We start from the raw sequence: 20,074 nt of genomic DNA on the forward strand, positions 1-20,074 counted from the left end.
CTCCTCGGTGGCAGGCAGTTATTGGTCGTCGGCTCTTCAATCCTCCGGGGCCCACCGAGACAAACATATTAAGGCGGGGAGGGTTTGGTGGCTCGCATCGACGGCGGCTTATTGATTGAGGTGAAGCCAATTGTGCGTGTGTGTATGTGTGTGTGTGTGTGAGAGAGAGAGAGAGAGGGAAAAAAAGTTTGAGCTATTTGAGTGTTATTATTGAACCTTTGTGCAGATTTTCACTTGACATTTGGAGTGATAATCAAAAATTTGATCATGTCCCTTTCCCATGTGTAGCCTATTGATTTGAATTGTAGAAGACATTTAAAATCAGCTGCCAGAAGTCAATAGACATTTGATTCAAGACAGAATTAATTCTCTAATGGATTCATGGGCAGACTGTCAGAGGTGTGGTGTGTGCCAGGGCGCCAGAGGCTCTTCCCAGGCCCTGAAAAGACTCATTACATGGACACCAGTGAGATTAAAGCCAGCTAAATCCAGGAGGACCTTGATGTCTGTGAGAAGAGTCCAAATCCTGCTGGCATCCTTGAAGCCTGCGGACAACCGGGGAAATGTCTTTCAGATGTTGCTCAGGCTCAGTCGACTTGTCATGAGGTGAAAACAAAAACCATCAGCAGTGGATGTGTAGGTCGGAACTTCCATACAGAACACAGATGTATCAGAGTGTCATTCTGCTCAGTCCAGAAAGCTTAAGGTTTCTATTACAATACAAAATCTCAGTGACTTTATATGTGAATAAACTTTTTTTTTTTCCTGCCAAACAAACACAAAACGGGGAAGTAAATGGCATGGCTGGAAAACTGAAATCAGATTTTTTTTCTACAAGATTTTGTCTTGTATTACCTGTAGTTCTTAAACTGTATTCATGTTACTTTGGACATGATCATGTACACAACACTACAACAATAAAATACATCAAGCAGGCTGGTGTCTCCATATGTTACTGGGAAGCGGGAAAAATGCATATGAATGAAAATTATGTCAACTCCTACTGGAAAAGTGAGAAGTTTGGAGAGTTCAGAGAAGCTGATGTGACTGGATTCTCCCTGTTAGCCTACTTTATTTGGTTTTAGTATTGACATACTTGGATCTAATTGACATACCAAGTCTGACGGCATCCATGTAATGGCTTATATGAGTGGCTAAAACACCCATCAATCATACTGCTTTATTCTTTGCAAGGGTGATGGAGCCAAACCCAATTTATTGCGGGCGAGGGCAGAATACACCCTGGACAGTTTGCCAGTCCATCACAGAGCACACACAGTGTACCTGGAGGAAACCCACACACATGGGGAGAACATGCAAACTCCGAAAATCGGCCCAGCTGTTGTTTGTACCTGGACCTGGACTGCAGTGCCAACCGCTGACAAGTCCATCATAAGGCAAATGCAAAGAGTCACATTCACCAGTTAGCCATAAAACAGAGTATACAAAGACAACTTATGCCCATGGTTAACATGCAAACTCCAGCCTGGATTTCAAACACTGTCCTACAGTGTAAAGCAGCACACCACTGTTAAACCACCATAACTCAAAAAAAAAGAAAAAAAAAAGCTGAGCCAAAACATATAGTCGGTAAGTAATATATTCCAAGTAAACAGTTGTGCATAAGGAAAATAAAAGTAATATTTAGTGTTGGAAATGTCATATATTAATTTCAATTCCCATTGATTTGACTCACTCTGAGTTTTTTTGTTTGTGCATCTTCAAAAAGTGATTCCATTTTCTTATTGCTTGTTTGAAGATAATAGGAAACTTTCATGTTTTTCCTCAAGGACGATGCCTGATTGGTTTTTGTTTTTTTGGACTACAACTCCCACAAATCAACGGGTGACGTCACAGCGAGTCGGTCTGTGTTCACGACATCAACGTCGCGTTGACGGCAGTGTCATGGCGGCCTCCGGAGTCAGTTTTGAGAGTTCGTGCAGCATCGATGAAAGAAAAGCCAATAAACGTCAGGCACGGCAAGAGGCATTAGAAAAGGTAAGCGCAGTCAGTATCGGAAACAACAGGGGTGTCTGCTTCCTTAGTGTTTTTATACTCGTGCTTATTGTGACCCTTTTTCTCCGTGTTTTCTCGATTAGAAGCTAGCGGGCTAGCTGGGCTGGCAGCAGCCCCCGCTTGGGACATTCAACCGTGCCTTGTTTTACTCCCTGATTCAAACTAATATCCTTACGTCTGTTTTCTTCTGTCTCTCAAAAGCTAACTGACACACGGACCTGATAATCTCGAGTAAACTGTCTGATTGTCGACATGTATTTACAGAACAAACACTGAGCGAGGCTGATAGGAGTGTTTCAAGCATGTTTTATGTCACGATCACAGCAGTCCGGTTTAAAGACCAGGGAAACCTCGTTGTTGTAATTGCGTGTGTACACAGTTTGCCAATTGCCTGCTATCTTTTATGTGCAGTTTGTTGACTCTGCCTCTCAGAGAGCAGGCAGATGACGCTTCCTGCAGACGAGTGCTGTAGGTCGAAGCCATATTATCTGCTGAGCTCACCTGTCTTTCATTTGGCCAAAGCAAAGAGTGTGGCTGTGTCTGATTTGTTTTTCTAGGTCTGAAGCGGAAGTCTCTTTTTATGACTCTGTATTTTTAAATACATGATTCTAAGTCGGCCAGGCTATTTATTTAATGGTTGAATATCTAAAAGCCACAGCTGGTTTCTACATCTTAGTGGTACTTTATCCTCAGTTCATTATTGCCCACCTTCTGCGGTACATTTCTCTACCGATGACAGGTTGAGAAATCTAAAACTGCATAAGCTGGTGTTTTCATGTTTCTCTTAATATGTTTTGCTTCATATTGTCCAGGCCAAACATGAGTATGAGAAGGAAGAGAGAAAGAAGCAGCTGAAGAGGCAGAGGGGGGAAGACACATGGATGCTCCCGGAAGTCAATGACAGACTTCAGCAGATCCAGGAGGTAAGATGCTTGTTTTCTTTATTGCTTGTTTTCCTAATCAATGTCAAAGAGTGTACACAGAAACTGAAGGGCAGAGACTTGTTATAATTTGGTAAATGGCTAAATTGACATCTCTTGTACTTTGTCAACCCCAAACATTGTCACCATGCTGCAGCATCAATACAGTATGTTAGTACTTGTACACTTTCTCTATCTGTGTCAGGAATAAAAGCAAGAGTTGAAGCAACGAATCTGTGATTGTGGTGTATTGGTTGTGTTGCTTGGTGAAGTCACTCATACTTTATGTAAACGTATGCTTATTTGTTTTCTTAGTTGTAGCAACATGCACCAGAAAATATAAGTCACTCCTGTGTCATTTTTCACAAACAATCCCTCCATCTTCATCTCCTTACAGGAAGGTTCCGATAAGAGCAAGAAAAAGAAAGATAAGAAATCAAAAAAGAAAAAGAAGAAGGCCAAGAAGGAGAAGAAGACGTCTGAAACAGGAGATGGCTCCAATGACAGCTCCGAGGTAATGTTGTCTTTTTTCAGTGCATAATTCTTTCATTCATTTGTGAGCAGAGGCAGTCTAAATGTAAAGAAGCAAGCTTTGTGTAGGTAGCACAGTGGGTTTCTATGCAAGGCCTCTCACCTCAGTACCCCACCCCAACTTTGAACCCCCTGCTTCTAGTCCTAGTGTAGTTGAGGTTCAATATGACTGGATTGGATTCAATTAATAATTTCTCTAAGAGGATCATTAAAATGATCTAAACAGGTCCTGAAGTTATTCTGCTTGTTTCTGTGACAGCTAAGTGTTGCAAGGATGTCATGAATAATGTTATACATAAATTGTTTTGTATTTCACCCCACAATAAAGGAGACATATGCTGAACCTTGGGTTAGCGTCGTCCCATGTCATCCATTCAGCTTTTCTTTTTCCCCCCACTATGCCAGGGCTCAGACGAGGAGTGGGTGGAAGCTCAGCCTCAGGCACAAACTACCACCAAAGCCTGGAAAATTCCTGATTCCTCCGAGCCTCCAGAGACTGAACTCAGTCCAGCCCAGAGTGCCCAGGTAATGTCATTCCCAACACAGTTGGTGTATTTAAAGCGTAAAAAAAGGTTGAAAATATGTAAACTAATAATAACCATTGAATGCAGAAACTATCAAACCTTTGGCGTATTGTTTCTGTGTGTATACAAGATTTCACCCATCACCCATATTGAAGTCAAATGTAAAAAAAAAAAAAAAATAAATTATATTCAGATACAAAATTTTTATTGGACTTTTTGTTTGCAGTGTGCTCTAGCCTGTTGCTCTTTTTTGTTTGTGACGTGTTTGCCTTTGATTTTCAGAGAGACGAATGGATGACTTTTGATTTCTTGGCAATGAAAACTACTTCCACCTCGGAGAGAAGAGCAGAGAAAGAACGACAGAAAGAGGAAGAGAGAGCGAAGGCTCAGGCCATTGAACAGGTTCTTTCTTCTTTTTCCTCATATTGTCTTCTGTGGTTCTATTTACACTATTCTTTTAGTAATTTCACAATTCTATCATATTACAGTGGCAGTCAGTTGCCAGGTGACAGAAGGTAATTTTAGGTGGACTGTGGACTTTATTTTTGTGTGAAACTTTATTTTTATCTTACCTTATTATTAACATGATTTTATTTATTTATTTATTTATTTTTTGGTGAACAGATTATATTGTTTTTGTTCGTGACTCTGTGTTTCTCAGGCTGGTTTGCACAAACTGGAGCTGAACCCATATTGGAAAGATGGAGGAACAGGGCTGCCCCCGGAGGAGATGGCGGGTACTGCGGTCAAAAAAGGTAATACTTAATATAAAGCTATTTTAACTTGTTGAAAAAAATCTTTTCACCCCAGAATTGAGCTTGATCTGACATTTGCTTCTTTACTATTCACCTCTAAGGATGGTAAAAGAATATCTGTAGTGCTGCTTAGATGGTCATGAGGTGCACAACCTCACTCTTCGCCTTCAGTTGACTTTAGTTTTAACAAGATGTTTCTGTAAATTGTCCACTTCATCTGCACGTCCCTCATTCTTCAATAAATACTGAATCTAACATGAGGATGAGTTTTTGTTGTTAGAAACAATTCTGGATACACAAACCCTTCTCTCTTTAGTCCATTCAATTCTCACCTCTGTACCAACATCCAGTTCTTCTCTTTCTTTTTTCATAATCACTCACTAAAATTGTTGTTTTAATCTGCAAACTCCTTTCTCCAAATTCTTTTGAAAACCTTTTAAAAAAAATGTTTCCTCAATTCATAGTTTTCTTGGAAACAAACAGAAAAAATGTCTCCTTCTGTAGTTTGTCACGACTTAAAGGTTAAAAGCAGAATATTATTAGTGTTTTTTTCTGTATCCATGACAGAAAATGGAAAAAGGAATCGTCTTTGTGTGCGTACTTGTCTATTTCTGGTCTGTCACAGGGGTGCTGCTGTGATTTCCTGTGGGAAGAGTGTGTTGGTGTGTTTAAGCGCAGTACAATACATTTAGAAATTAGACAGGACTTCACTTTATGCCTGCAGCTGTGTTAAGCTGACAGGCAGAGGCAGGTAGCCGTACACATGGGGCTTATCTCTCATGCAATAAATACTGTTTTCTCTCCAGGTGACAAGGCCTCGCTGCTGTAAGCTTTATTTTAACAGCAGGGAGCTGACAGGTGTGGGCACTGTCCATGTTTGGCTGATTTGTGTGCAGAAATCAGTGCAATAACTGTGGATGTGCATCCCACTGGATGGGATTTGAGATGTTTGTGTCAGCGAGGTCATAACTTTGACCTTTGACTTAAACTCATATGAGGTGTATATAGTAGGTAAATGACAAACCAAGAGTTTCTTATGAACATCAGCGTGGAAGATTTGACACTGGAGCTCCAGAATTACTTAAAAGTAGATATTTGTACTGTATTTCTTTCCAAGCCAGTGTCCGCCGGTGTGTTTCCACAGGGTCGATAGTAAATGACGGCGGTCTGAGCTGGCTGAAGAAGAGCTACCAGAGGATGAAGGAGCAGGCCGAGCGGGAGCAGCGCAGTCTGAACGACGTGGTGTCTGAGAGATACGGAGTGAGGACTGATCACCGCCCTCCTACATTTACATTCACGTGTGCAATTACTGGGCGCAAGCAGCTGCATGCAATCAAACCGAAAAGTCACTTCACAAATCAAAACATCCTCTAATATTTGATATCTGGTGTAAACGTGAGCACAGCTCTCATGTGGCTTGGTTGCAGGTCAAAATCTGAATTCCTAACTTGTGAAAAAAAATCGGATAATGATAAGTGTTTTATTTCTCCTTCTGTAGTCGATGGAAGAATTCCAGCAGAGGCTTGCCGAAGCTGAGAAAGCGGTGTATGGCGAGAGGAGAGGGGGAGACGGCACAGCGAGAGGCGGCTGGAGGAGGGGAGAAGAGACCAGGTGGAGGAGAAAAGAGGAAGACACGGAAGACAGAGACCGATGGAGAAGAAACGAACGAGAGAGAGACTCACCGTCCCGAGATAGAGAGAGACGCCACGCTGGGAGAGAAGAGGAGAGAGAGAAGCATCGAGGAAAAGAAGAGGAGAGGGTTCAGGATGGCGAGCGGTATCGAGAGAGAGACAGGGACAGAGAAAGACACAGGGACAGAGAGAGGGATGGAAGAGAGGGACAGCGGGAGAGAGAGAGAGACGGGGACAGACAGAAAGAAAGGAGTAGACATAGGGATGAAGACAGGAGCCGCAACAGAGAAAAGGATGAATCCAGTGCAGCAGCGTCATCCGAACTAAGTTGGAGTAAACGATCCCTTTCACTTGGGTCACTCCAAGGTCGCTTCCTCAAACCCACGGAAGACGAGGACAGCCATGAAGGTGTGTTTCTGTCACATCATCCTATTACATTTCTCTCTCAGGATTTCCTTCAAATGCATGTTTTCTTTCTGTCTGAAATTTCTCTCTGAACCGTTTTAGCAGTCATACATACTTCTAGTAATCCTAAGTATTAACAGACTTCATGACTTCCTCTCCTGTGCAGCACCGAGTCGCGTCCGTCCTCCGACGCGTCCGTCTGCAGGCTTCCTGAAGCCCAGCTCCGACGACGAGGACTGCGGTCCTCAGGGCAGCAGCGTTCCAGCCTGGAAGAAGAGCAGCGCTCCAGATTCCGACAGCTTCACAAAACCACCACAGGAAAACCAGAGGCGCGCTGAGCAAACGGCTCCCCGACCGGCCCAGCCGTCAAGGTTTCACGCTTTTTGCTTTGTTGCCCTGAGAAGAAGCGTTTCTGTGATGTTGGAGTGGATAAGTGCTGCAGAGATCGCAGAATGGTTTAAGATTGTTGTGACACAGGCTGCAAAATTGTAGTGTTTGGGATGTTGTATATCTGAGTGAGCTGCAGTTCTGCAATTTCTTTTATTTTATTAATGTAGATGTTCAATAATCCACTAGGATTTTCTAAAAATGTTCAGTTTTACTGGAATTTATTAGCATAGAAATTGTGAACCGAATACACTCTGACATGCCAGTTTATGTTTTAAAGTTGTATTTCTTCTCTGCCATAGTGGGAGTCACTCAGGAATGTGTAAATACAAAGCTGATGAAATTTTTAGTTTGACTCGATTTTTACTTGTCGGAGGAAATCGGTGTGCATTCAGAGGTCGCATGCTGCTGACACACAGTTCAAGAGGTGCTTACCTGCCAATATTAGATTTGATTTCTAGCTGGACTCGCATAAGCACGCAGTGAAGTAAAAGATTGGATGCACATCATGTCTTGGTAATTCATCAACAATGTGCCTCTGGTGCAGAGTTTTTACACGGATCTCTTTCATTTGTCTTGGCAGTCTCTTCTTCGTTCGTCAATACATTCATTACCTTATCTGCTTTTAGAAATTTATTTTTATATTCCGTAAAAACCTCCTGCCTGGTATACATAAACTCCCCTCAAACAGCTATTGTTCCCTCTGATGGGGGTTCGCCATGACTTATTTAAATATCCATTCATTATGCTTGTAATCCATTCATACTGACATGTAAAACTTAAAATATGCAGTCACCTTTACTCAAAGTAAAAAAAAAAAAAAAAAAAATGGATGAAAGTTTTTAAAGAAAAATCCCCCTTAGTATGATGCCTCAACATGTTTCACACATTTCTGTTATTTCAAAACCATGGACAGCAGTTGTTTTGCTGTCAGTGTTCACTTCCACTCTTGTTTTTATTTTCTGCCCCAGAAGATCAATATTGACCCTTTCTCCTCGGTCGATTTTCTCTCTCGTATGCATGAACTGCACCTGGCCTGGCCTCCGTGTTCTTTCTGTGTTTTTACTTTTGTCCTGCTGGAAACTTCACTAATGGTTGAAATTTGCTCCGATATTGAATGTAAAAAGTAAAATGTCTTACAGCAGAAAAAAAGGACGCCATATTAAAACCGGTCCTACAGATTATCATCCTTCCATCTCTCCGTCTTGGGCCCGATGAAGAGCATCAGCGCTCTGTGAAACCTTCTCAGTAGTTCCGTGTTTTGCCTCATTAGGCTAAGTTGTTTGGGTAAACCGCCACCCCGAGCCCCTGCAGCATGAAATGAGTCGACGGTGCGGCAGCTGAATGAAATGATGCTGTGAGGAGTGTAATAGCCTAGAACGGCGCTTCCCGGGCTGCAGTTCACATCCTCCCAGGCAAAGGCTGTAATGATCTCTGGAGAGGTGGAGGAGGGGGGGGGGGAACACAGACGCAAATGAATCATAACGGATAAACACTGCGGGAGAGTTCAGACGCAAACAACTAAATGGTTAAATTAAAAACTTCACAAATAAGTTTCCCATCAGAGGATTTAACACGGTTATTGTGAGGGTGGAATTACTGAGTCACTGATTCCACTTGCTCGGAGGAAGCTGTGGGAGAAATGTGGAGCAAAGGTGGTCGAGTATCAGCGGTGCCGTTATCCGCTTGTAAAACTTTGTCTTCTTAAGAAGTGGATACATACTCTTGTATATTTCGACTTCTGTTTCTATTCTAACCTGTAAATTCCCCTTTTTGCAGGAGTCAGAGTGAGGATGATGACGAGCAGGAGGAAGAGGCGCCATTGATGTCAGAGGAGGAGATGAACAAACTGGGATCCAAGCTGATAAAAGCGGAGATTATGGGCAACACGGTGAGATTTAATAGCATGGATGTCCCATGTGACCTGTTCATGGGTTAGATGTGTGAAACGAAACGTGGAACCAACCTGTATTACCGTTACACTATCTTCAATATTATGAATTTATTACCTTCAGTTTATTTCAGGATGACCATGAGTTGAACCAGCTCTGTGCTGTTTGTAGTCCATATTGTATAGTTGCTGCTGTTTTACCTTTAAGCGTTGTTCCTGCTTCTTATTTCTTTGCATACATCTAACAGCCCAGCAAGAGAACCACTGATTTGTAACATTTGTTGATCAGTGTGCCTCCCTCTGCCTCCATCAGTCTTCAAATGTTGGAGCTTTGTCTTTGGATACTGTGACCAAAAAAACAAATCGTAGTTTATGTTAGAAAATTAAAAGCAGCTTAAAAACAGTGATGTACAAAAGTACTTGTTCTAATTGTTTTTACAACCACGGGTAATATTTAGATGCCAAGATAGCGTCCATATAGTCTACAGTCTTTTATTATGTTTGTTTTGCAGGCCATGGTTGAAAAGCTGAAATCTCAACTGGAGGCAGCTCAAAAAGCAAAGGAGAGCCACGCTGCCAAGAAGAAGCTGCAAGAAGCATCCAGAACCAGCCAGGTATGGAGGAGCTCGTCGAAACTGTTTACCTCGTGCACCTCGGTTCAAATCCCGGTTAGCAGCGAGGGCGTCCAGTGTAAAAACCAGTTGAGGTGCAGTTTGCAAACGCTCGCAGTGGTGACTCCTGTTTTACACTATTCGTGAACGTGCAGTAAACTCCAATGCAAATAGACTGATGAAATCTAAAATTCAAATCGAATCTACCCAGGATTCATCGATTACCCTCCCTGATAGAAGCCACGCCACTCAGACGTTATTATGTACAGTATTTATGCAGGTCCATCTGTAAAAATAATTTAAATAATTTGAACACATTGAGTTATTTCATCACTCACAACCAAAATTGTGATATTTATTGCCCTGTTTAGGAAAAATGGAGAAAGAACAAAATATAATCTTATTGTGTGTTTTTCTTTTTTACTTATAAGATACATGACAGAAAAAAAATCTGTTTGTTTAAAATGCATAAATGAAATATTGAACTGTTCTTTGGAGATCCACCTCTCAATCAAATCATACAGCCCTGACCACAAAACACACACTTTCAAATTTGTGTAATTGACCCGAGGGCCGTTTGTTTTCTTCTCTCGCCGTGTAAGAGCAAATCCAAACACTATTTCTAATTCAATTTCCATGTACAAACAACGCAGCCTGTTACTGCGTCATCCATTCCCCCCAGTAAAACTCCACAAAGCTGACTAAACTCCCTCAAGTCATGCTGCATCTGATTGTGCTTCAGGAGAATGTATTTAAAGTCCCGGTGTGTGTGATGTGTAGCCAAGCTGCTACTGTTCACCCCTTCAACCCGTCCTAATGAGAACCAAATGTGCGTTGGCCATACTCCCGTACGAGGGGTCAGGCAGAGTGCGACCTCATGTTAGTGTGAGAGCCAAAAGGCTTATTTGTGTCAACATGCTCGAATCTGTCATACAGATAGTTCAGAGTCACGACTGCACACACACACACACACACACACACACACACACACACACACACACACGCACAGTCTCGTATTTCTATCCTTGTGGGGACCTTCCATTGAGTCCCATTCATGTCTAGCCCCTAACCCTGACCCTTACCCTAACCCTAACCCACACCACAACAAAGCGTAGCCCTAAAGAAATGTTTTTGCACTTTTACTTTTTTCAGTAACAACAACATGGTCAAGAAAACACTGTTTCTCCTACTTAGGACCAGAAAAAGGTCCCCACAAGGCACGTCGTTCCACGTTTTGCTATCCTTGTGGGGACATTTGGCCCCAACAAGGATAGAAATACGAGAACACACACACACACACACACACACACACACACACACACACACACACACACACACACACACACACACAGACCTGCTTCAGCAGGCTCCGGACAACATTAGAAACACATGGAAATATATCCTTATTTATAAAGCAAGCATGGATATCATCATCTGCAAGTGAGGCCACATTTATCCCCATAAAGGCTTCCTGTCCAAATAAAAGCACTGGGGTGAAATACATCTCAAGGTTTTTGGAGAAAATGTCATAATTCTTGGTTTTTAATGCACTCGTCAGCTGAGAGCTCCTTCAGCGCTCTGGAGATGAAGTGCTGTTGATTTGCACTCATTTGAGACCCTTCCAATCTGTCTTGTTAGTGGAGACTTTTGGCGATCCTTCACTGTTTAGTGTGTTGACTCTCATTTCCCGTCTCTCTCCGTCCTGTCAGAATGGACTTTATTCTTTCACAGGGTGTTAATGCAGACTGCGGTTATATAAGGACCTTTGTTTTTCTGATTGTGCTAAATTCAGCTGACTCCTCCTGTCAAAGTGAAAGAAAGTTTAACTGAAGGTTAAAAGCTGTTGAGGCCGGGCGCTTCATTATAAGAATATAAAGCTCAGAAGAAGAATGAAATGTGTTTTTGCACTGACGTAATCAATAAACCTAAATATGATGTGGATCTTTTTCAGGTCGCAGGTCGTTCCAGCGACGAGCAGGAAGTCCTGCTCTTCAGAACCGATCAGTCCGGCCGGGCCTGGCCTGTGAACGCTCCCTCTGGACCTCAGGAACCCCATGGAGGACGGCGAAAGAAGAAACCGGTAAGAAAAAAAAATGTGATTTTCTGAAAGGGGATTGAACCATTACGTTTCCACTGCTGCAGTGTCAGTGGACCGGACCAAAATGGCCGGACACACACAGGTGCAATTTAAGGGCAGCTGTTGGAAAAATAATAGCTTGTTTGTTCCTTGTTCTCCATTATCAAGAGTTTCCCTCTGGGATTGCTACAGTATTTCTTTTGGGTTGTGTTGTATTTTTAAAAGGAAGAGAAACAGGTTCTCCATCTATCTTCGAGTTACATTATGTGTAAACAAACCTCTTCAATCCTTTTTCACCTTATTATAGATTTCAAAGAGGTGCTTCACTTCCTCTTTTATACTCTCTTGTTCTTTTATGAACAGCTTTGTCACAGCTAACTTGGTCTTTCTAAATCAAACCATGGCAATGTATGGCTCGCGGACCATATGCGGCCCTGCGGCTGTCTCTGAATGGTCCAGAGATCGGTGCTGAGCATTGTTTTTTCCTGTTTATGTAGTTTATATTTGTTTACGAGTACAGATCTGAACTCAGCTTGAAGATTCAAGTTTCAATTGGAATTATTACACGAAGACAAGGAACTGCAGGGATTGACTGTAGCTGAGTGTGAACAGCAGCTCAATAAAACCATGTAGCCTCTCATGCTTCAGTCTTTAGGCTTCTGTTTTTCACATCATGTCGTGCCTCTTCCTCCAGATTGAAACCCACGTCGATGGCGAGCGCGTGCGCTACTTCCAGGACGACGACGGCATTGGCCTGCAGGAGATGGTGAGGAGGGAGAAGATGAGCTCGGCACAGGATCAGAACGCCCTTTACTCCCGCATGGCCGCCAAGGTAAGCACTCCACAGCCACCGCCTGCTGCTTACGGCAGGTTTGAAACTGCAGTTCTTCTTCCAGTTGCAGCGGTCGAACTTTTTTCTTCAGTTTGTCAGGATTTTGTACGAGCGGTGCCGTTGAGCAGGGCTTTACCGCTGTAAGGCTTCTTCCTCCATGCACAGCTGTAAGCTGATAGAGGCGAAGGATAAACGAACAGCCAGACGGAGTCCCTCCTTTTCATGAACTCCGTCGACAGGTCGAGGTTGTTTCTGTTTTTCACATGACTCAACTAATGAAAAACGACCGTCCGTCAAGAAGCCAAGTGTCATTATGTCATGTCTCCGCAAGAATTTATGACTCTTATCTGGCTCAGTCACGACCGTAACAGACCGAAACATTGCACAGCCTCAACCTCAGATCGCCTCGGAACCGAACGCCTGCTAAACACGGCGTGTGAACAACTTTTGATCCAATAATAACTGAAGGTTATCTTGTTGCATTAATCATATTTAGGAAATTATCAGTCCACAGTGATGTGCGTCGTGGTCGGTGATGGCAAGGTTTGTGTCTGAGTGAAATATCGTTCACATCCCATAAGAAGGAGGATATGCGTGCTTTCTCTACGACACTGATATTTAGTCACAGTTCCTTTCTCTCTACCATCACAACTCTTTCACTCGTCCACCGCGAACTTGAAATAGACGCGCAGCAGCAGATGGGGATTGGCAGGTTGTGGTGTGTATCAGTCTCAACAGTTTTACAGACTGCTGCACTTTTCCTCACGCCAGCAGACATTTTCCTTCTCTTGTTTTTTTTTTTTTTTTTTTTTTACATTTTTCCTCCCCAAGCATTAATCAGAATATTCCATGTGTAAATATCCTCCGTCATATGGGAAATCGAACCGCCAACCCAAGATTTAAAGAGAAAACCCTCTATCAGTTAAGCCACAGCTGCCCTATTTCTGTGTGTGTGTGTGAGAGAGAGAGAGCGAGCGTAAAAGGGAGAGAGAGAGATAGGAGTGGAGAAGCATTAATAAACAAAGGGATGGAGGAGTTGCCATGGCAATAAAAAGACATACTTAAACTCTGTCCGTGTTTTTCTTTTCTCTGACTTTCCCTGCGCTGCGCTCACTCAGACAGGCCAGTCGCTCGCCCTCTCTCATGTAACCACTGCACATATGTGCATGTTAAAGCACACACACACACACACACACGTTCTGCACCTACAAAGAGTGACACTAAAAATACATCTACAGTTACCATGGCAAGGCTTCTATAAATATCACTACTAATCACGGCTATAGATTGATGATGTTAAGAAGCAGCAGAACAGTATTTATCTCCACATCACACCACACTTTCCTCTCTGGCGCTTCCTCCCGATCCCTTCTTGCTCCTTCTGTAATTATCTGTCTAATCCCTCTATCTGTCTGTCCATCTTTTTCTCCATTTTACTAATCTGTATTCCCTCCTCATCTCAGCCGCTCGTACCGCTCCCAACTCTCCATTTCACAGCAGCAGGCCTCTCGGTGCTTCTCTGGGCTTTTAGCTTTTTCCGTTTCTTTTTTTTAAATAAAATTGTGGAACTTGGTTTCCAGAATGCAGTGAAGAACTCGGGTTTGTAAATTTGTGTTTGTTCTAATTCAGATGGTTTGGCTAAAAGATGGCGAAGTCGGGCGGCCCATCTGTCAGTGTATCTGTTCAACCAACTGTTGGTTCCAGAGCGAGCGATCGCTGCAGAACTACTGACCCAGTGCTAACCGCCGTGCCACATAATTCACTCCGAAATCTCACAGGAGACAGAATAAATTGAAAGAGCAGATGGTCACGGCTTTTTCACAGTCATCTAGGGGTCTTTTTTTTTTGTCGACTACAAGAGACTCATTAAGGTCATTTTTAGGGTTATTTCATTTTCTTGAACGTCATGATTGTGGCTTCACAGAATTTAAATTTAGAATTTGAAGCTCTTCAGTTTGCCTCTCATTTCACCCACAGGTGAGGACTTTTTAATCTAGACGTTTCAGTTCTCTCTTTCCCTGAAAGCTCACTTTTCACTCCTTTCCCAATTTGTAGAAGAGTTTGTTCCAAATTAGCTGGACCTGTATCATCGATAGGGATGGGACGAGATCTCAATGCCGCGAGATCTCGCGAGATCGAATGCCGCGAGATTAAAGGCCCGTCCATGCTTCACATGTCCGCGTGGGTGCGCGTTGGTCCGCGTGACGTAAAAATCGTCATGAATTCCTGTCCGCTAGGGTCCGCGCGGACCGGTCCGCGGACGTCCGCGCAGCAGCCAGAAATATGTTTATATAAAGGCAAAAACTCTTTATTAACTGGAATATTGACGGAATGATACATTACATGGCGCACAGCCATATAAACACGTGCAAAACCCTGAATGTGCTCATATTCATGTTTAAAAACCCGGTCGAAAAGGACATGAAATACTGTTCTGCGCATGTTCTATCTGCAAGGAATCTTGGTCTTTTGAGTACACAAACTACTTGTGATACAGCTTAATTGATACGACGTAAAGAAAATGTGCGGAAACGATCGTCCAGTTCTTCTCTTTTATTGTAAAAACGGTGCATCGCATCAATGAACATTTTACCACGTCTTACCGGCTCACACTCTTTTTCTAACAGCATGCAGAGAGAGCCTGCATCGGCTGCAGCGCCCTTCTTCTTCTGTGGTGTCTGTGTAAAATAAGGTTGAACATGCAAACAGCGCACCTAGTGGCATGAAGTGCAAATGCAGTCATGGCGTCGTCTGTGCGCCGCGGTTTGAATGGGAATAGGGGAACTAGGCGGCCGCCTCGGGCGCAGTATAGAGCGGAGGGCAACGTGGCCGTACAAGGGGCACTCCGACCCGACACTCCATGCTCCCACGCTGCATGTGAGTACCGCGCTGCCCCCCACCACCTCAGCACCAACCCCGTCTCCTTTCGTCTCGATCTCGTGGACTGAATCTCGCGAGACATCTCGTCCCCGTGAAATTTGTGTCTCGTCCCACCCCTAATCATCGAGCATCTGTAATTTGACACCAGATAAGAAAATCTGCATCTGAGCTTTCATTATAGTCTGAAATTTTATTTTATTTACAGTCAGTGGAAACTACAGAAACAGTTGCATTTATACAGTAGATCCTAACAAGCAGAAACTAAGAAAGAAAAAGAATTAAGTCAAAAAATAGGCATATGACACAGTTTTTACTAATTTCTCGGCTCTTTCCAGTTCTATACTCTTGGTATTTACTGTAACGGCTGCAAATATTGACACATGTCACTCTAAAGTGTGTTTCTCAGTAAAGACTATTTCTGCTTGTTGTATCTCGAATAAGAAAACAATATAATAGCAAAATGTTGCTTACAGCCACTGTTCATTCTGTGGAGTGGAAAAAGAGGGTCAACTATCAGAGGCTTTACTGAGATGGAAAATAACACCCCACCTCGAACCTGCAGTGATTCCAGCTGCTCCTGCGAGGGCTTGTTTATGTGTCTGTTGTGATCACGTCTGTCAAACTTGCATCATAAAGCGCGATGGAGACCCCCTCGACACACATTTACCAACTTCCCACTTTCCTTGGTTACCGAGTCCCATTCCTTCGCATGTGATTGGTTGTCAGGAGAAGGGGAAAAAAAAATGCTTGTGACGACACTGAAAAGCAGCTACAAGACAGAGTGAGAGCTCTCGGTAAAATGATGCGAGAGGTTGCAATTCTTTCTATGATCATGTTTAAAAAAAATGCAGCCATAGGTCATAAGTCAATCTTTACAGAGTCTTCAAATCGCTGAAAAAATGAACATTATTTCCACCATGAAGGCCTAATTAGTGAAGACCTGTCCGTCTGTGTGATGGCATGTGTGTGAGGAAATTACTCTGCCTTGGCCAAATGCCACGTGTGGCTACTCGCTTAAATGCAATCATTTACACACACACACACACACACATACACACACACACTAATCCAATTTTCACTCTTTCAACTCACACACTCACTCCTACACAGCGAGTCATGCACACACACTTCAGCCATGCTTGCCTCTCGCTCCCTCTCTCGCATACACACATTACAACTTGTTGCTGCGTCGCCATGGTGACAAGACGTGGAAACACCAGCACTGAACCCCGTCGTCCTCCCCCCCCACTGATAACTCACAACCGCATGGCCGCTAACTCACCCACAGGGCGGAACTGGCTCACCTGAGAACTACCAGCAAGCCCAAAGCGCTTGGAAAATGGTTTGATCCATTTCTTTTCCATCTTAGGCATCAACCGCGTAGCCGTCCTTGTTTTGCTTGCTACCAGAAAGGCAATCATGCACTCTCATCCACATCTAGAACCAACTCAGTCACCAGTTAACCTGGAATTCATGTTTTTAAACTCAATGTCTTTTTTTTAAATCCACACCCCTCTGTGACCTTGTGAAGGTCATCTCGTCCTAAAACAGTCTCCGAGGCCTCCTGAGTACGGGTGCTCGACGTTGTTATTTACTTGTTGTTTATGCTTTAGCACATCGCAGGACTGTTTGACTGTCGCTTGTAGCTCCATCATATTCCACAGAGAGGAGGAACCACGTCAGCTCTGACCAGGAATGAACACACTGCTCTTCTCCTCTTTTTTTTTTCCTCTCTGTCTTCCTCCCACTGTCTGTCTCCTCTGCTGTTTCCACCGCCGCCTCTCCGCCACTCCACGCCGCAGATGATGGGGAAGACGGATGGAGAGAACTACACGCTGGATGACATGTTTGTGTCGAGCGCGGCGCAGCGGGAGGGAGAAGGCCGGGAGGAGGAGCGCATGAGGAGCAGAGCCATCGGGGAGAGTAGGAGGCTGGCGGCCTCCATGGAGAAATGCCAGCACTGCTTCAGCAGCAGCGAGCTCCAGAAACATCTCATCGTCGCCATCGGGAGCAAGGTGAGGAATTTCAGAAACGCTGAAATTCTCCCATCTGATAAGCTGTCCTCCAATTGGTTGAGTTGGACTGAGCTCATGTGTATGAATCACAAACAAATCTTTATTTTTTTATAAAATCTCACCTAAATGTCGTGAGGTTTAATTGTTCACCCCTCGTTGGCGGGTAACGTTTGATGTTTTCCTGTCTTCAGGTGTATCTGAGCCTGCCTGCAGGCGTGTCTATGACCGAGGGACACTGTCTCATCTGTCCTCTGCAGCATCACTGCTCCGCCACGGGCCTGGACGAGGACGTCTGGTCGGAGATGCAGGTTAGTCGATCGTTGCGGCTGCAGTGAGATGCTGCTGTAGCTCCTGCTCTTTCTCTGCAGCGGTTTGTAAATTCAGAGCCTTTTTAGCTGAGCTCACCTCTGCGCCGCCCTGCCGTCCTCAGCTGTTCCGGCGCACCTTGGTGCGCATGTTTGAGTCCCAGGAGCTGGACTGTGTGTTCATGGAAACGCACATGAACCCACGCAGACGCCATCACATGGTCCTGGAGTGTATCCCGCTTCCTAAAGAACTCGGCGACATGGCCCCCATTTACTTCAAGGTGCCCACTGTCTCCGATTTATGCTGAGTTTAAGCTGTATAAAATCAACAAGTAACTGTGCTGACGCATCTGTTTGTGTGCCTCCAGAAAGCCATCATGGAGTGTGATGAGGAATGGGCCATGAACAAGAAGGTCGTCGACCTCTCCTCAAAAGACATTCGCAAAGCGGTGAGCTCTCAATCTTACCTTTTCTCTTATCCCGCCCTTCAGTGTCTGATATTTAGATCTCCTGTAATTCTGTATTTCTTTTTCTTTCGGCCTCCGATAGGTTCCTCGAGGTCTGCCATACTTTGCTGTGGACTTTGGACTTCAGGGCGGTTACGCTCATGTCATTGAAAACGAGCAGAAGTTCCCCCGGTACTTCGGCAAGGTCAGTTGCTGTTTTATACACATATTATAAAGGTTTCTATAGTTTTTTTTAGTTCATCCTCAGTTAAAAGCTTTGTCCAAAAGGCCGCGGATGCTTGAGGGAGCGATAACGCTCTGCCGGTTCTGTATCAGGTTGCACAGATGCATCAAGCAGAATGACGATTGTTTGAAAATGACCCTCAGCTCTCTTAGAACTGGTGATTCGGTGACGCGTCAATCTCTCATCCCTCTGGGCGGGAGAATCGATACAACTGTCAAATTTAGGAACACTCACACTGGAGCCTGACAGAAAACTCCCCGAAGCTTGTGGTTGTGTTCGCCGTGTCTTGCAGCCAGCGGATTGGACCGTCTTTCTTTTCCTAATGCATCCAAGAACATGACTACTGCAGCGGATTTACCTGAAGTGGCTGTTAAACGCTGTTCCTAAATGACTGGGCGAGTGAGTTTTGTTATAATAAACCTGAATTTCATTCACAGGAAGTGGTTGGAGGCATGATGGACTTGGAGCCTCGAAGGTGGAGAAAGACGATCAGAGAAAACTTTGATGATCAGAGGAAAAAAGTCCTGCAGTTTTCGCTGTGGTGGAAACCGTACGACTGTACCAAGACCGAGGCCTAGCTGACCTTTAACCTCCATGCTCACATAGATTCCCCTCTCAGATTTGGATATTTGGTGTAAAATACTTACTAGAATTTGTCTTGTGAAGTTATTTTTACTTGAATAAACTAAAAAAAAAAAAGACTTCCTGATTCAAGGGATTTTTGTTTTTGCATTTCAGACTTTATCCATACATGTTGTTGTTTACTTGGTGCCAAGGCATGAATCGGAGCTCCGTGTCACTACATCCTGTTTTCACACCGTCTGGCGCCTGTGCTGCCGTTCCCCGCTCTCCAACCCGGGAGTTTAATTTCTGACTGTGTGGCTTCGTGATCCTTTGCAGCTGTCACTTAATTCTAAGAGGTTTCAGAGTTGCCACCGCCTTACGGGCGAGTGCATCCACACGCACACGTGTCACGGCGCCGCGGCCGTCACACCTCGTCTGACGCAAACTCACTAGCAATCGGCCAGTCTGCCCCCAGCGTGTGACCCCACCGTTTTTTTTCCCCCAGCAGGGCTTTTGGCTGTTTGATTATCTGTCCACTTCAGAGCCACTCCTGATATCCGGCTTTCATCTCACACAGGGTTTGATGCATGACTGCAGCTGGTTACTGTGGAATTTATATGAATCACCAAAGATAAGGCGCTTTCAATTTGCTCTCCAGTCTTTTGTGTGTTGCAAGAGGAATTAAAAGCTTCAGAGGCAGAAGTTTCTCAATGTTACATACTCTAAAATGTATGTTCCATAAAAACAAAAACAAAAAAAGAGAAAAAAAAAACAATATGTCCTTCAAATTTTGGTGGAGTTTCTCTATTTGTCATTGGGTTGAAGTGATGATGTATAACGCTAAGTCGGATAAAATATAATAGGTATAGTAATCACCATTTTGTTAACAGGCAACGCTAAAATAATGACGTTCTCGTTTAAGCTGCTGAGGATTTGGTGGAATAGTTTACTAACTGCACTGAAAGACCACATGACTCGTCCAATCTAATATCGACGTTGACAGTGGACATTTAAGAGTTTTATTCACCCTTTTCACAAAA

General features: G+C 43.8%; 1 protein-coding gene across 1 annotated transcript; it reads left to right on the forward strand.

Annotated features, from left to right (window-relative positions):
• Positions 1-1,896: 1,896 nt before the first annotated feature.
• cwf19l2 (CWF19 like cell cycle control factor 2) lies at positions 1,897-19,157 on the forward strand. Its single transcript, XM_030109179.1, has 19 exons — positions 1,897-1,998; positions 2,829-2,939; positions 3,334-3,450; positions 3,873-3,992; positions 4,274-4,393; positions 4,653-4,746; positions 5,891-6,006; positions 6,245-6,785; positions 6,949-7,153; positions 8,949-9,060; positions 9,573-9,674; positions 11,623-11,751; positions 12,443-12,580; positions 17,263-17,475; positions 17,667-17,783; positions 17,906-18,061; positions 18,149-18,229; positions 18,330-18,431; positions 18,908-19,157. The coding sequence occupies exons 1-19, from the start codon at positions 1,906-1,908 to the stop codon at positions 19,046-19,048; spliced, it is 2,808 nt and encodes a 935-aa protein (XP_029965039.1). The 5' UTR covers positions 1,897-1,905; the 3' UTR covers positions 19,049-19,157.
• The last annotated feature ends 917 nt before the right edge of the window (positions 19,158-20,074 follow it).

Source organism: Salarias fasciatus, chromosome 14 (assembly GCF_902148845.1).
Source record: "Salarias fasciatus chromosome 14, fSalaFa1.1, whole genome shotgun sequence".
NCBI classification, from domain to species: domain Eukaryota; kingdom Metazoa; phylum Chordata; class Actinopteri; order Blenniiformes; family Blenniidae; genus Salarias; species Salarias fasciatus.